The 17789-nt window shown below is 41.8% G+C and overlaps 1 protein-coding gene across 1 annotated transcript; it reads right to left on the minus strand.

The window, feature by feature from the left end:
• Positions 1-352: 352 nt before the first annotated feature.
• On the minus strand, positions 353-14894 carry plekhg7 (pleckstrin homology domain containing, family G (with RhoGef domain) member 7). Its single transcript, XM_020114050.2, has 17 exons — positions 14530-14894; positions 13241-14016; positions 12039-12061; positions 9691-9794; positions 8825-8865; positions 8429-8530; positions 7874-8023; positions 7550-7645; positions 7274-7372; positions 6095-6208; positions 4161-4335; positions 2630-2745; positions 2313-2400; positions 1714-1793; positions 1453-1606; positions 1203-1300; positions 353-629 (listed from the first exon to the last, which is right to left on the minus strand). Exons 2-17 carry the CDS (start codon positions 13868-13870, stop codon positions 519-521), a joined length of 2181 nt encoding a protein of 726 aa, XP_019969609.2. The 5' UTR covers positions 13871-14016; positions 14530-14894; the 3' UTR covers positions 353-518.
• Positions 14895-17789: the final 2895 nt, after the last annotated feature.

The following is a 17789-nucleotide window of genomic DNA, read 5'->3' on the forward strand; positions in this document are numbered from 1 at the left end:
ATGGATTCCTCCCCGTGCATGACGTTTAAATTGAGGATGAAATTTGCTGATTTGGATTATTTCACCTCCAGGTCCCTTTAGTAGCTGTTGTGGAGCTTTCACTCGCATCACATGATCTTGGTCAGCAGATGGCGCCGTTCCCTATGTCCACTTTAAGGTCCTCTAGTCTATGCTGATTTTCAAACTGAGAAAACGGACCCAACTGTGACGAACATGTGTTAAGTTATAAAGTGGACGTTGAGGTGAGATTGTTTTCTCAAGACGGTGAATGTCGCTACATGTGGAAACCAGATAAAAACTTTTAAAAAGTAGATGAAGTCACGTCTTCTTAAAAAACACTGCAGAACAATACTTTACCCAACTTCAAGTATTTATTGTACACTACTGCAGCTGCTGCCTTTAAAGGCAAACGTTAAGTTTAGTACAAAATGATCCTAGTGTAGCTACAGTCGTTTACAAGAGTCCAGGGGTCAGTGAAGTGCACAGTTGACAGTAGAGATGCTGCAGAGTTGGAACGCTCAGATCTGAGAAGACTCCAGCCACAGTGAGGAGCTCTTGACTCGCGGCTGCTGAGAGTCCAGCTTCAGCAGCGCCATCACAGCGCCCTCTATCTTTGACATCCACTCTTTCTGGAAAACACATGAAGTCGACATGATCAGACATGATCAGACTATACACAATGTTTTACTCTGTTGTGTGGCTCTTCATTTGTAAAATGAGTTCATCTGTGCTTCACATTCACAATCCAGTCACTCTATTCACTGAAAATTACACCCACTCAAATATCAGTCCCCTGAACATTTCAGACTTTTTTTCTCAATTGAAATCCATCAATTATTTTCTGGAAAAAATCAAGGAAAATGTTGCAGAATACCCACAAATCTCCCAATGCTAAATTTTGACAGATTAACCATGAGATTCTTCGTCTAAAATTAAATGAGCATCCAAAGTGAATCTTAAATTCAAGTGTCTTACATACAGAAACTGCCTTGAGGAATAAAACATTACTGAGGATACAAACACCAGGAAGTTATTCCTGTGGTTCTGAGTTCACATAGCAGACATGTGTTTGTGTAATGAACACATGTGACACGATGATGGACATGTGTGTGGCATGTCCATGATATCAGAGAGAACAGAATGTCTGCGGCAGCTCTCAGTGGACTGCAGCCTCTCACAGACGTCTCACTGGACTGATCTACCTTGGCAGATTCTGACGCAGCTTGCAGGATGAACGCGCCGATGCACTGCTGGTAGCGGTTCTGGTGCATGATTATGAAGGAATGAGGCAGCCCCGATGCTACGAGGAAAACACAGAACAACAATTACATTAAATAACATTAATAAACACTGGATGTGAACACAGCATCAGATCAAACATCTACTTTCTGACCTTACATGAAATAGAGGCACAGAGTCGAATGTGTCACTATAAATTTGAGTTCTAATTACATGATGCATTTAGCTGATCGATGTTCTTGAGCTGGAGTCGGTCCAGGGAGACGGGCTGGTCGAGAACGGTGAAGGTGCATCCCTCCTTCAGCAGCTGATCCAGCTCCAGGTTCTGCGGCAGCCTCAGAGGATTCTGGTCCGGACCCATCGCCCTCTACACAGGAAGACAAGGCGAAGACGTTAAGAAGCTGTTTGACTTCTACTGGACATCTATCATTGGTCCAGATGACAGTGAGAACAGCACGAGCTCGAGCAGCACACCTTCTTGTTTCTCTTCATCTTTGTGATGAGCAGGAACTCATCAAACAGGAACAGGTAAACATCGATCAGCTTTGTGTTCTCTGGACAGGAACCAAGCAAAGGCCGTTTTAAATGTTGTGAGAGTAACAATGCAAATTATACAGCAGTAATATCTAACTGAGTCCAATATGCATTTGTAATATTTATTGTTATAACTAAAGCAAATCTGTAAATAGTCCTCCATTGTCAATATGTGGAACGTTTGACCTGTAACCTTACGTCCACTCCCTCGTTATAAGGATGTGACTCCTGCTTCACTTTCCCTCTTTCTATTTTACTCAATGGAAGATTTTACACCTTGGTCCTTTAAATTTGCACATGAGCCTCTGTGATAGTATGTGTGGAAGTCTAATCGCTTGTTTAAAGTGTTGTGGTCGTGTTGTTTAAGTTTCGTAGGGGCTCCACACATGAACTTAATCCACCAGAGGATTTAGTTTTTTGGGACAACACATTCAAGGTTCAGCCCTTTTGCATCAAATAAATCTCAACGCTGGCAGCGTTAGACTCCACCGGTCACATGAGCAGGTTAAATGCGTTGGACTAACGGCAGCTGGACAAACCTGTGAGCACCAGTTTCCCTTCGTGCAGCAGACTTCTGTGAGAAATGAGATTCTCCAGAGTGACGGTCTTCAGGAGATGTTTCAGATTCTGAAAGAGAAGCAGCCATTTAGATAAGAAGAAAACATTTCTCACCTTGTGACATGTAAACTGAAGGATCTGATGCCACAGTGCATCCATGATACCTGATCTCACATCCAGATAAATGATTGGATCATCTTATCTGCACACGAGAGGTATTAGAGGATGTAGTGTCGGCGTGGATCTGTCAGTTTTAATCTTTGCTCTGCAAACATACACAAATGTTACACAAACAGACCTCAGGGATGAAGGAGCGCTTGTCTCTCTCCCACACAGGCAGCCACACCAGGGCGTCTCGCAGCTGTTTCACCTTCTGGTAGTTATCCAGCCATTTCACCTTTCCCTCTAAATCACCTGGAAAACAGAATCGTTCCAAGAACAGTCAAAAATAAAATGATAATCCCATATTCAACTTAATTACCTCTAAGAATAATTACAATCAGATTAATGACACTTTTTATTTTAATGGACATATAAATTATTCTTTGCTGTGTAACATCATGTCAAGTAAAACACTGCTGGTGTTTTCCTATGTAGTGACGGTCGCCTGCCAAACACAGGTGTGACGGTATCATGACCTCACTCTGGTTTTACAGTAAATATCGTCCACACCCAGAGGACATTGGCTCACACATCTTCACATGCTTCACGTCACCTCTGTAGCTCTGCCGCACCTTTTTTTAAAGGTGATATGAAAGGCTGCAATTAAAGATTTGTGAGGCCGTGCTGGTCGGTTTCATCAGGGTTATTTGCTCAAAACGATTTCCCACAGCCTGTCCATCTAGTTACAGAGTAAACAGCCACAACAGGTCTGCAGGCAGTGGTGAGTGAACCGTCAGGGCTGCTGGCAGAGGTTCAAGGCTTCATGAGGCCTGTTTGCTCTAAAAGACACAAGCTGCTCTGTTTGTGTTGATGGAAACAAACTGCTCTACATGTGCTTAACACCATTCCTGCATCTTTATATGTTTGAGAGACTTCTGCTGACAAACAACCTGCACATTTGAGTCACACTGAGCTCAGTGACACCGCCGAGACACCCGACACTTGAAACACTTGTTTGTCATCAGCAGCTGACAAACATCTAAGTGGTGGTGGTGAGTAATATAACCAGCCGTGCAACAATGCACACTCACGCTGTCATTTAGATTCTGCTGATAGGGCAGAGCTGAAACGCTCAGGTTGTAAAATACTCGTTTAACAAAATAAGAAGGAACAATAAAACCATTCTGATGTTAAAACAGTTAATAGACTGATAAAGTGAACTGAGATAAACAAATGCTCTTTCTATAATAAAATCAAAGTGGGGCTTAAAGGAAAGTTCCAGGTCAAGAGTCAAAGATCTTTAAACAGACAAACTTTCATTTTCACAAGGTCTAAGATATGAGTGACTGTGTCATGTACAGAATAAACATGCAGGACTTCTTATTTCAAAAAGGTTTGTTGCTATGTACCAAGTTAAAACTGAACTCGGAAGATTTCAGAGTTCAAAGTATAAATTACTGTGTCATCAGCATAAAGATGAACATGGAATCCTGAACATATTAGAGCAAGATAATTATTAAAAATTAAAAAAAGAAGCTGTCCCAAAGTAGAACCTTGTGGAACACCCTTTTTAACAATTGTCGTACTGAAAACCCTGAAAAATAACACACTGATGCCTGTCTATCCATCTATCCATCTATCTGTCTGTCTGTCTGTCTGTCTGTCTATCTATCTATCTATCTATCTATCTGTCCGTCCATCATCCCTGATGATGTGTGTGTGCTCACATATGGACGTGTCCACTTGCTCTGCTATGGCCTGCAGGCCTCTGGTCTCGTCCTCCGTCTCACACCTCTTCGCAATATTCCGCAGCAGCAGTGGGTATCGAGTCAGCCTCTGCAGCGGCGCCACCAACAGGTCGCGCAGCTGCAGCCTCCGGCACTGCTCGTTCCTCTCACACCACTTGAGAGAAAAAAGAAAAGAGGACAGGGTGAGAGGAGGGCTGGAAAAATGAGAGAGGTCAGAGGGGTGAGGGAGCTCGTCACGGTGTTTGTTGAAACAAAGGACGGAGGGGGGGATGGGCGGCAAAAAGAATGTGAAGAGAAAATATATCTAAGAACAAAACATAATGAAAACTTTAACAAAGTATATACTTGAATTGTTATTTTATCTTCACTTCAATTACATTTATAGACAAATTCAAGTTATTTGAATTTATCACATAGTCATTGCATTGTTTGTCCATGTTGAATCATTCAGACATTCAGGGTCTGGTAGAAAACGTATTTAAAGATAATGGCATCAATAAAAAGCTTATTGGAGTCAGGAGGTAACAGCGTCCAGTCACTGAAACAAAAGTGCAAGTGGGAGTTAGAGCTACTTTACTTAGATTTTCTGATCGAGCTGTTGATGTGCAGGAATCTGAACGTTTCAAATGTTTCAAACTCATCTTAAGACTGTAGATATGAATCTGTCCACAGTTGAGACATGAATAGAGATTATTTCGATGATTCAAAAAAATCATAATAAAGATGATTCAGCGGTGACTCTTCACTGCCACGCCCAGCAGAGACGACTCCAAAGGTCCAACACTGCTCAGTGAGGTAAAAAAACCCAGAGGAACAGATAAAAGTAAATTAACTATTGGAGCTGGTCAACATTAGAACTGCATACATATATATATATAAACATGGTGCATCATCTTCAAGGCAGGACACCACAGAGGAAACAGTTGCTCTCCAAAAACCAAAACACGAGAAAATGAGACTAAGAATCAGTGAAGTTTGCTAAGATGAAATTGATGCAGGGGGAAATGTGTTGTGGAGTTAAAATTGAATTAAGTAAACATCCCAGTGGTGGAGTTTGGTGGAGGAAGCATCGCCATTTCCTGAATCACTGAGATGAAAGGAAGTTTATCAAAGCATTTAGTTAACAAATGTCTGCAGGGTGGCGGCTGGGCGAGTAAATCGAAGCGAACAAAGAAAGAAATGTGCTTTTCTGAGTTCTGATTCAAGTACTTGTTTGAGGACGCCAAGGTCAGAGGTGGAGGAAGTGCTCAAACATTTTACCTGAGTAAAAGTTCAGTAAAAGTACCACACGTACCAAACTTTTTTACTAGAGTAAATAAAGTATAGTAATTGCTTTTATATGTACTGAAAGTTTTAAAAGTACTTGCTGAGTGGAGCCAATTCCCTAATGCAACGCCCTGCTATGACCATATCGGACTCATGCTGCCTTGACTGAATCCATTTGGTGTTCGCTGCAGGAGGCAGGGTTATGTTACCTGCCCGCTCTGATTGGATGAGAGTTCTCCTTTTGGGATTAATTACTTGAAGACAAAATATAAAAACTCCACCTGAACAGTGAATGTTTAAAGGATGTGTTCAGTAAAGACGCAGGAGATCATTATGGTTTCTGCATAACTAACTGAAGCATAATGTGATTATCAGTGATAATCACAATTTATGGCCAAATAATGAAGTGAAGCAGGTAATTGTTTTTCTGAGGACAAACACGTTCCTCTCTTTGTCGAGCCTTGGTAACACTAAATTGGTTGTTTGCTGTTTAGGCAGCAACATCGCTGAGTGTTCTCTCTCATACTTGGCATCACGTTGCCTTCCTTGTTGTCAAGGTACACGGTGTCCCTGCCACCACTCTCACTCACACACACACACACACACACACACACACACACACACAGAACTCAGCTGCCCTCCTGTACCTTCACGTAGAATCCAAAGTCCTCTCGGGGCTTCAGACTGTCCAGATAAAGCAGAGCCGTGGAGTAGTTCAGGCAGTACTTCTGCAGACTGTGACATACGCTCTCCTGGAAAGCCTGCCAACAGAAAGGGGTGTAACAGTATCACTGAGTCACTTCAGGCTGCAGATAAACAGATCATTAAAAGCAGGAAGACGCACAAATACATAACCTGTGAATAATTTTACAGTATGATGAAGAAGGATTTCATCAGTATTTTCCTGAGGACATTTCTTTGTAACTCAGAGTTATTTATTATCAAAGGACGAAACATTAAACCAAAACATGAAATTAATATTTTCACCTCTGTCAGTTTTTTTTTGTTTTATACAAAAATTACACGAAAACTTCACCACACTTTTCCACACAATTTGGAGGAGGGTGGGGCGAGAAGGTACAGATTAAATATTGAACTCGAGCTGAACACAGGTGAACATCTAGGATAATGTGAGGGTGGTTTTTTTTACATTTTCACCTAATTATTTATGGAGCTAGATGAAAATAACAGAACTTAGGAGTTAACTATGAGTGTGTGAAATTTGGTGCTGATCCAAATTTAGATTCAGGTGTGTTTTTTTAGGGAGGTAGGGATTTTTTCATCTGCTGTACGGGAACAAAGAGAACTGAAAACCTGTAACTATCACCAACGTGTAGCTGGGATAATGTGGATTCAGCAAGAATCAGCAGTTGATATGTCTCTTCCACAGATTAAGAACTATGTCTAAATGGATATGACAGATCTGTTGCAGAAGGTTGTTGGTGGAGGTATGCACTCTACTGCCAATCTGGTTTTACCTGCTTTTTATAGTCAGTGTAGAAATAATACAAAACACAAATCAAATGAAAATGTGTCCACATGATTAGGACAGATAATAATTCTAACAATATTCTTAATGATTATTATTCATCGTTACAGAATGAATCGATCCACGTTAATGTGTGATGTGCAATTTCTGCATTTTTGCAATATGTGCACAACTCTCCAGCAAATATTTTCAAAGTTAAGGGTGAAATGTTTCCTTTGTCTGCTTGTTGCTTTTGTACAACTGAATGAGTGTACACTGTGATCAAAGTCAGAGTGTGTGTGTGTGTGTGTGTGTGTGTGTGTGTGTGTGTGTGTGTGCACATGTAAGTCACACTTGCCTTGCTCAGCAGCTCCAGCAGGGTGGACCCGCCACTCTCTGTACTCTCCAACGTGTTCTTAATTGCGCGGAGGAGGTTGTTCAGGAAACCAAAGCTCACCTGTGGCCGAAAACACTCAGTGTCAAGTGTCAGCATGGAGCCATGAGACACTGTCATACCTCGCTCAGTTTCAACAGACACAAACTACACAAATGAAGAGTGGGAGTTGAACAGATCACTGAATGAATGATTTAATACACAACAGCGCTCGTGTTTCTTATCTGGATCCAGTCTCACCAGGCAGAGCTCGTTGAGGTTTGCAAACAGTCTCCAGGTGTCGACGTCAGTCAGGGAGTTCCTCATCTGCAGGTTTGTGAGCGTAGCCAAAAACACCTGACAGCAACAAAAGAAGTCAGACAGAGAAAAAGTGTTGTGCAGGTATCAAATTTCTAATTCATGGTCGTAAAGAAAAGAAAGAAACTTTTACTTGAAACTCAGTGACAGGAATTCAGTGAGAGCACGAAGAACACAAAGCAGCAGGTGTTGGGTTTCATTTGGTTTGGGTCTATTTGTTTGGGGTCTTGCATGTGTGTGTTTGTGTGTGTCTGCTTTTGGAGTCACCTCTTTGAGCACCATGAGCTGATCCAGGAAGTAGACACACTCGCTAGTGAAGAGCTCCCATATGGTCTCTTCTCTCTTGAAGCCCTGAGGATAAGAGGTGGTGTTCACCTGGGAAGACTGGTCCTGCAGGAACTCCCCCACAGTGTAGTCCTGCACACACACACAGCAAGAAGAAAGGTAATAAAACAAACCAGAAGAGGGAACATTTATCTTCACATGTTCCAAACATCTCAAACAGCATATTTGTATAGTGGCTATACTGCTGTCACTGCAAAGTCCCATCCACCAGCCTGACATGCGTTTCAGTGTTTGTTTATATAGGAGCTCGGAGTCGACCGGACGAGTTGCTGCCTAGAAATTCAGGTTTTTGCACAATGTTGCAGAAACATCTTGACTCAAACCTCCGAACTGTTACTTCTGAGTCACTTGTTAAACACACTCTATTTGGTTTGGAAATCTGGATCTGTTCAAACTTTGCTTGGATTTGAAGTCGCTGTGCAGACAGAACCAACTGATGATTTACATAGGAAACAGATGACAGTAATCATTTCTCACCTTATACTTCTGAAGCTCAGAGTTTCTCCAGTCTTGAATCTTTGCTGCGGAGAGATATTTTTCAATGTCTGACACCATGCCTGTCTGCGACTTCCCTTTAGTCTGAAATGGGAAGAATAGGAAAAACAATGACAAGGAAGATATCAGAAATGATTTCCAGATAATGATGTTGTTTTGTCTCAAACCAACAGATTTGGCTAAAGTTCTGCAATTAAAGTGTTGACCAATAACAAAAGGGCCAGAAGGGACTAAGAGGAACCACACTAATCTGCTTTGAGAAGTGGGTCAGAGAACAATGTCCGAACCAACCGCTCACTGAGAAAACAATCAGTTCAGACCACGAGCGTCACACCGGCAGCCTCACAACAACCACCAACACACAAACAACACACGTACCGTGCTACGTCTCGAGAACAGCCACTTCGACTTCTTAGTATCTGTGAAAAATCAAACATGAAATGCCGATTATTAATAAAAGGTGCAAGGCTGTCCAGCAAATTGGGATTAGAATCAAACACACATAAAAGCGTGTTCGGATAAAAACTGTGAGGAAGCAAGCAAGTAATTCTGTTATTTTTTGCAATTACGGCTGGTTCAACACACAGAACTGAGACAAATAGTGTAATGTGTTGCCGATATGCCTTTTGGACAAGATGAGTGGTTTTCCACCACAAACAGAAACACTGATAATGTAACTCTATCAAGTATTCAGACAAATTAAAAACTGGACACGGCTAAAATCTGTCATCCCCATGCTGAAGCTGATTCCATTTATCTGACTCTCTTATTAACTTGTGTTGCACATTATCTTTTTTAGTCATGGTCACTGAATATGTTTTTGAAGTGTGATGTTTTCGGCTGCGTTAGTTATCAGATGACACAAAAACTATTGGACTGATTTCCATGAAATGTTTTGGAGGAGTGGAGCATAAGATTTGGTGCGGATCTGATTATTATTTTTCTCAGAGATTAATTCATGGATCCTGATGAAAATATGAATATTGAATTTGCGTTTAAGATTTATGCTGGATTATTCACATGCAGAATTTGGGTTTGCCAAGAAAAAAAAGTGAAATTCTGAAATTGTGAATGATAAAAGTATATTATTGGGTCGAATTTCTGTGAGGGACTAATTACAGGCTTTAACAGATGAATATAAATATAATCAGTGACCTCTCTACAGCCTCTTTCCTCATAAAGCAAAGTTTGCTCTTAGGAACTGAACATAAAACAATACATCATTTTACAACAGGAGTTTATACCACTTAATATTCCAGCTGCTCCATTAGATACAAAAAGGTCTCCGGGGGAAACATCCAATCCAGGCAAACTGACCACCACAGAACTCCGTCTTCTTTCCTGGAGCCTGAGGGAACAGGAGCAGACAGGTGAGCGTCTTCATGCCGACATGACAACTGGACGCAACGCAAAGCTCAACGTTTTACAACCAGCGTCCAAGAGTCACTCTAACAAGCAGCATTATTATTCTATTGTCTGTGTAATCCAGCACGAAGAGAACAGACTTAATGTGAGGCCACAGGAAATAATAGAATTCCTTTTGTCGTTTTTTACGTGGTTGAAATACCACTGACATACCATCTGCATTGTGCAGCAAATTGCCAATTAACATGAGTCAGGAATCATAAAGGAAAAGTGTTGTGTGTCTGGTTTAAGGGGGGGTAGCTGCTGATTAATGGATCACCCTGTTTGTGTAGAAGGCGAGCTATCAGTGTGCACTAGTTATAATCCTCTCAGTGTCCCTTTCATAGTTAGTAACCAAGGCCTGGCTGCACAAACTCTGGCCTGCCCTTTGACCTCGGGCAGAACTCGAACAGCCACTTTTCACAAGTGCTCTGACTTATTCTTTTACAATTTTACTTCAGGGATTAAAGCTGAAAGAAAAAAATGTTGAAATAAAGAGTCAAGGACCTTAAAAAATGGAATTCAATCATGTGATGAGGCTGTGGTGTTCAGACTGTGCAGACTGATTCCCTGAATGAATCATTTGATTTGTTACGAGCAAACATTTCACACATGTAGTAACACTTAATCTGTGACTGTGGGGCTAACAATCCCAGTTAAAACTCGCAGTGGCTTAAGCTGCAGCAGTTGGCAGATATAAGGCGCACAGCAACCGGACAAGCTGGTTTTGCCAACAGTTAGGTTCACTTTCAGCTCGCTGACAGTGATCAACAGCTTGTCAGTGACCCGTGCCCCAAGCAGTCTAACTGATTTCACGTCTAAAGTTTTCAGAGAGTTTAGAGATAAGAGGACGATAAAAAGAAGAAACGACGACAGGAAACAAAAGAAGATCCTTGATTAAAAAATCAGGTGGTGCATTGTAAAAAACACCCTCGTTAGAGATCAACACACTTTCTGATTGATAAAGGTCACAGAGGAAGTCTGACTTTAGAGTTTATGTGTTTATGATGGTGGAGCAGAAGTACAAGCAGGAGGAACAATGATAGCACTGCTGAGTCACTGTCTACTATTACATGTAAAATCTGCTCTGCTGTCGTCGCTTCCCTCGCACAGTAGCTGCACATTTCTGCTGCACATTTCTGCTGCACGGTTGCACCAGCAGCAGGGGAGACAAACACATGTGAGGCCGCATGGCTGCAGGGGCCAAGAGGAAACTTAGTCTACAGCTGAACAGGAGAAACTGGGATTTTCCTCCAGGACGCTTTTGTTGAGCTGTAAAAGCACCAACTGTTCACTGAGCTCACTGACGGAGGCCGTGTTCCCTCCTGGTAAACTGATACAACCACCCAGCAGATCGATGTATACTCAGACAATGAGTGAAGCAGTAAATAGTCAGCAGCACCTGGGCACTGTAGAGAATGCATGGCTGACGGGACAGTGAGAGAAGCACTCCTCTAAACCAGGTCAGTGCCTCCTTGCAGTTCACTCCGCAGCATCCTCACAATGACATCCTGTTGCTTTGTGGCCGCTCAGAAAGCCTCCTCTGTATCAGCCTCTCTGCCACGGAGAGCACTAGTGAAAATGGGCGCTTTGTTCCCGCCCAAGATGAAAAATAATGATGCCCCACAACAAAACTGTCCCAACCAATGGCTCACAAGGCCCGGCCACTGTAAGAGGCACAGTGCCAGTGTGTAATTACTGGGACAATAGCTGCCTAATTATCCAGTGAGGGGAAGAGCCCAGGCAGCCCATTAGGAGAGGTGTGGGTGGCAGTAAGAGAAAACAGCCTTAATGAGGGTTTGTCTAGCCCGTACATAACCATGGGACTCTCAAAACTTAGCCCACCAAGTTTATGCTCCATTAACAGAGGCATGATTGACAATGAATGCACAATGGGGCTCCTTAAACCAAAGGTTCTCATCATCCTGGCTCGTGATGCGATATAATGACACGTTACAGTTTTTATTTCATTATTTTGCATACTTCCATAAAAAAAACGCCGACAGTGGAATATCATCATGCAACGACAAAAACAAAAGTGAGCGCTAGCGTGCAGCTTATCGGTTACAGGAAATATTTACTACGTTCATGGTATGCAAACATGTCCTCACAAGCGAAAGAGAAAAGTTTGTGGCTGTGCAGATAGGGCGACACAGCCAACATGCAAAGCAGTTCAAGGTGCACCTACCGAGAACAGCAGTGGTCTTTCTCCTGCAAAAAAAAAAAAAAAGATAAAAACTCAGCATCAGCCAGTGGAAAACTTTACACTGTGCCAACATACGAATACATCACTGTTCACTGGAAACACAGAGAGATGATTCACTTAATTTAGTTCAAGTTAATCCGACAATTTTACCTTGAAAACACTTTTATTTTGCGAAGCTTTAAAGGTGCAGTGTGTAGAATTTAATGACATCTAGTGGTGAAGTGTCATGTAGCGGTCGATTATGCCTCATTTTAAACACGAAAGAGAACCTGTGGTAGTCTTCACTTGTCATAAAAACTCAAAAGGTCTTTAGTTTGTCCAGTCTAGGCTACTGTAAAAAAACATGGCGGTCTCTGTATAAAGGACCTGCTCCAGATGTAAATATAAAGTATTTAAATATAAAGATTCCAATTTGGAGTAAAGAAAACAACAATTAGTACAATTTAGATGAAACACACGAGTGAAAACATCACTAGGACTGTTTTATATTCAATTTCTGCCTTTCACCTAAATCTTACACACTGAACCTTTAGCTCAACTGTTCAGATGCTATATTAAAAGTGTCTCACTGTACTCAGCATTAAACAGAGGCTGCGAGGACCCCCTAACATCACCACTGTATCACTTTCAAAGACATTCACATCTGAATCAGTGTTTTAAGTGGCCGCTTGGATTCAAAAGCCTCTGATATCTGAGGAGAATGTCGGCACTCTATTGAGAATGTGCGCGCTTGAATACCGCCAGTTGATGAATAGATCTCTCCATTATCTTTCCCCATCGCTCACTGACCCCTCCATTATTGGGTGACTGCTGACTGCGGTGAAGGGGGGCCCGAGGAGAGCACTTCCCAGGGCTCTCCAGGGCAGTGGGCTTGGCCAGAGCTGTCAGTGCATGTAACTGCTGATTCATTTGCTGTCAAAAGCTCGCATTGTGAGTGACCACCACAGGAGGCAACGCGAAAGAGGCGGAGAGAAGGTTTCCGCAAGGAAGGAATGTGTAACTATTTCATTTGCAGGCTTTGGGATAAAAAATCCACACCAGACCACAGCACATGACTTGTGGTCTCGCTGTGATGTTTGTGTGGCGATTAGGGAAACAAATGGTTTATGCTGGACAAAGGTCTTCTTTATTGTGCGGGCTTGCTTCAATTAAAATAAAGTTTTACCCTGCAGGTATACGCTCACCTGTACCTCCCCATCTGGAAATCCAAAGCCTTTCGCAAGAGTAGGATGAGCACTGTGACATTCTGGTCTCACGGAAGTGAAACCATTGTCAAACGTCTTTGATCTATGTGATCTGGTTCTCTGTCGGCCTGAGGATGAAATGGCCTGGTGATCGTGACAGATCTCGCCATCAGAGAGGGGCCCTGCCGCAAGAGGAGATTTGGCTCTGTGTGCTGGGGATGGCGTGCTGGCAGAGGGGGACTCCTCCTCTGTGCTCCCCATCCTCACAGGGTCCCGAGAGTCTATCAGAGGACGCCGGGTGCTCCTCATCCTCCTCAAAGTGGGAGAGGTGGAGATGCGTGCGGGGGCCTGCCGGTCAAACTGGAACAAAGGTGCTACCAAACTTTCACTGTCCACCAGAGACGAAAGTCTCAGCTTGGAGTGTGTCCGTGTGAGATCTATGTGCATGATGACTGGGTTGCTGGTCTGGCTCTCCTTGTGCTGCAAGGGCCCCCAGTCCGTTTGAGTCTGTGCGTTTGCGACACCTGGGGCCACAACTTCATTCTCGGCCCATTCGATGTAACTCCAGTTCAGCGTCTTCTCGACGTCCTCGTCTTTGCCCTGCAGAATAACGTGCTTCAGCGTAGACATTGTAGCCTCACAGGCATGGTAGTGCGGCAGGGATCAGAAAAACGTGGGATCTGACGGTCTGGTCTGGTTTCGCCTCCTCTGGGTTAAGGTCAGATGATAATCCTGTCACATTCCAACACTCTTCACACCGCGCACCTCTCAAGCCTCTGGGAGAAAAAAGCAGAAAATGCGTCAATACACACGCAAAATAAAGCAGACTGGGCACAGACTTAGCTCCTATAATCTTCTGAGAGGGGATTTGATCAGGGGTGTGCAGAAGTCTTATAGATTTAAACGACAATAAGGTGCAATAATTTATGTGTCTGTGGAGCTGGATTAGACTTGGTCCTGATGCTACAGCACAAATATCACAGTGAGCAGTACACATGTGCTGCACAGTTTAAATCTAGGAGACACACAGAGGGGAAGGAGGCAGTGCACCAAACTCCAGCTCCTCTGTCTCTGTTGTGTATATGCTGACATTTACTTTCTACTGCACAGAGCATATCTGCTACAACGTATAATAAAGTCTCTACTGCTGTTTGCCCACCAGGTAAGATTCGTGTTATTGTTTAATCACATCCACGAGGTAAGGAAAGTTTAAAAGAATAAAACATTCAGCTGCGTGAAAACAAACTTCTTTAAATAAACTTTAACGTGAGAAAGTCTGGTTTACTTACATGCACCGGCGCCACGCGACGACTTGACCGACTGGTCTAGGAGTGAAGCTGGGGAGAGAGAGAGAGAGAGCGAAAGAGAGAGAGAGAGAGAGGGGGAGAGAGGGAGGTAACACTGACTCACACACACTCTGTATAAAGAAGCTCACTGATCCAGAAGCAGAGGAGAGTCTTCGTCTTTTTCTTCTTTGGTTTGTGTGAGAGACAGAGACACAGAGAGAGAGACAGAGAGAGAGAGAGAGAGAGAGAGAGGCTCCAGCTGCTGCTGGCGACGGATCAGGTCCGAGTGGAGGGAGAGGAGGAGGAGGAGGGAGAGGAGCCGATCACACTGCTGCTGCTGCTGGAGGAGGAGGAGGAGGAGGAAAGGTGCGATCGTTCAGACTGACTGCATGGAACATTAATGTCTCTCTCTCTCTCCCTCTCTCACACACAAATGACATGTGTCAGTGTGTTTCTGTCTCAGTGCTGTCACAGGAGATGAAAACAAAACACTTCTCTACCTGCCTATTATATTTATAAATAGAATATATGAATAAAGCCTATTAATATATGTGAAAGCTATATATTACTGCATTGACTACACATTAGCTATCAATGCTCCAATGTGTTTCCATTTGAAACAAAATCATTATTGTGTATTTATCAAATATCTTATGATCAGCATATTCAACATCCAGTTAAAATTGATTTAACTCTTTAGGTTTTTTTAAATGTTCTTTTTATAAATAAGAATTAAATATGACATTTTGTGTTCTCCTTTTTTAACTCATAAAACCCCTGTGGAGAAATACTCAAATCAAGAGGTGTACAAGTACCTTACACATGTACTCGAGATCAGTAGTTGAATGAATGTACTTTGTAACTTTCCACCTGTGTATCTTCTTTAATGTGTATATAAGGAAGTAATGTGTATTTCTTTCATTAGGGAAATATTACAGTGTATTTATAATATATAGTATCTATGGGTAATACATGGTTCAGCCACATAAGCCATTTTTAAAGGAACTGAAGTGTTAGTGTTAACAGTGAAGTGTTATTTAACTTCTTATTTTCTGTTATAGATTACTTTGAATTACAATGAGTATCACACTGGTTCTGCCTGTAAACATGTTTACTTCCCAGATGACGTGCATTAGTTTGCATGTAAACATTAATGTTGGCATACAAACATTTCAGTTTGTATAATTTGGTGACGTTACAGCATAAAAAGGTCAGTGGTAATCTGTGTCTCACCTGCAGACTGTGTGTATGTCCTGAAGAACCAGTCTTTGGCTCTAGTACAAAATAACCTTTCATGGCCCCCTTGTTTGTATTTAACACAGACAACAGCAGCTGCGTTACCTGGTACTTCCCTAAGATGAACACTAGAGGGTGATATAGTTCAGATAATGGGATTGTCTGTGTGAAATTTCTCGCAGACAATCAGTGACCTCTGGTGTATGAATACAGGTAGTACATTAAAATATCCTGCATGAGCCTCTGCCACTGTGTTACTAGCGAAATCCACTCAATATATTAGATGTAAAAATACCCATTCTCTTCCCTGAGACTGATATATATTAGTGCATTACATTATTGCTTCATCAATACTGATGCATCCAAGTATATGCAGCATTTTAATGTTTTAGCAGGCAAAGGTGGAGCTATGTTTAACTACTTCACATATTTAGTCTGTAGAATATTATGGTTTCAAAAGGAAGAGTACAATAATTTGTGGTATTATATGAAATAGAGTCCGTTTGGTCATTCAAATGAAGATTGTATCTTAGGACAAATTCATACAAAAATGCAGGTAACTCCAAAGTCCTTCTTCTATTGAATGAAGGTATTTTTTTCCATTCCTGGTTGTTGTGTATTTCAGGCCAGATGTTGGTCTGAACAAATGAACAAAGCAGAGAACAACAAGACTGAAAAAGAAATGTCAGAACAAAAGACTTTTAAGATGAGAAACAACAATGACAATGTGTTGCTTTGGTATGAAGAGAAAAGGACACTATCATTTTTTGTGTACTTTTATTTGTCAGTCTTGCTCCTGTATCTGTGTGGAGACCTGCACTGGACACATTGAGAAACACACTCACTCTGACCATGTTTGCACAACCCTACATTTTTTGGATGAAAATAAAAGAAACAATTTTAAAACACGTCAAGAGACTGTTAATGTGTGATTACTGCAGTTGCATCGCCATCTAGTGTTCTCAAGACTTTTGCTTTTACTTTTAATGTATTTCACAGTTATTTCCTGAGGGAGACAGCAGGTGCTCAGATTTCTACAATTTCTGAGCTGCTGGTTTACTTCACTTCAGCTGTATGGAAAACTTTGAAACTATTTAATGTTAGACGGCATAATTAAAACCAACAAAGTCTTATTTGATTGGCTTGTTTTGAGAAGTAATTGTGGAATGACCTGCAATAAAAGCTGTGGTAGAAAAAATTTGCAGAATTAAATATTGTTTTAGAAAATACTGTCATTTAATAATTCCATTTAGCCTATTTAATACTGCGCACTATGTGTCTACACTGTTACTTATACAATATTATCTGCTTGTCTACTTATACACACACACGCACACACACACGCACACGAGACAAAATATTATGTTTTGGTCAAAACAGTTATAAGTCTTATAGTGCAATATTTATATGGAAATAAGTTGGCCTCATTTCTTTAAAGGTTCAGTGTGTAGAATTTAGTGACATCTAGTGGTGAAGTTGCATGCTGCAGCTGAATACCCGTCACCTAACCCTCTCCTTCCGAACATGAAACAGAACCTGTGGTAGTCTTCAGTTGGATAAAAACTCAAAAAGTGTTTAGATTGTCCAGTCTGGACTATTGTAAAAGACATGTCGGCCTCTGTATAGAGGACCTGCTCCTGGTGTAAATATAACATATTTAAATAGAAAGTGTTTTTCGAGGGTCCATAAAACAACAATATGTGCAATTTAGATGAAACACACTAATGAAAATATCTCTAGGATTATCTTATATTCACTTTCTGCCATTAGATCCACTTTCTCTTAAATCCTACACCCTGGACCTGTGAGTGTATTGATTGGATTTTATGATCAAGTCGAGTTTGATCCTCTATAGTTATCTCTATAGTAGAGTTATCTGCCTCCACAGGTACATTGGGATGTGAAGTTTCCAGTGATGTGATGAAGGGCAGCTCCTCTTCATCGGAGGCCCTGTGATCTGAATGAAAACAAAAACATGTCATTGAGCGGAATTGGCTCAGAGCTCTGACAGCAGCAGTCTCCTCCCC

Source organism: Paralichthys olivaceus, chromosome 7, assembly GCF_024713975.1.
Source record: "Paralichthys olivaceus isolate ysfri-2021 chromosome 7, ASM2471397v2, whole genome shotgun sequence".
Taxonomy (NCBI): domain Eukaryota; kingdom Metazoa; phylum Chordata; class Actinopteri; order Pleuronectiformes; family Paralichthyidae; genus Paralichthys; species Paralichthys olivaceus.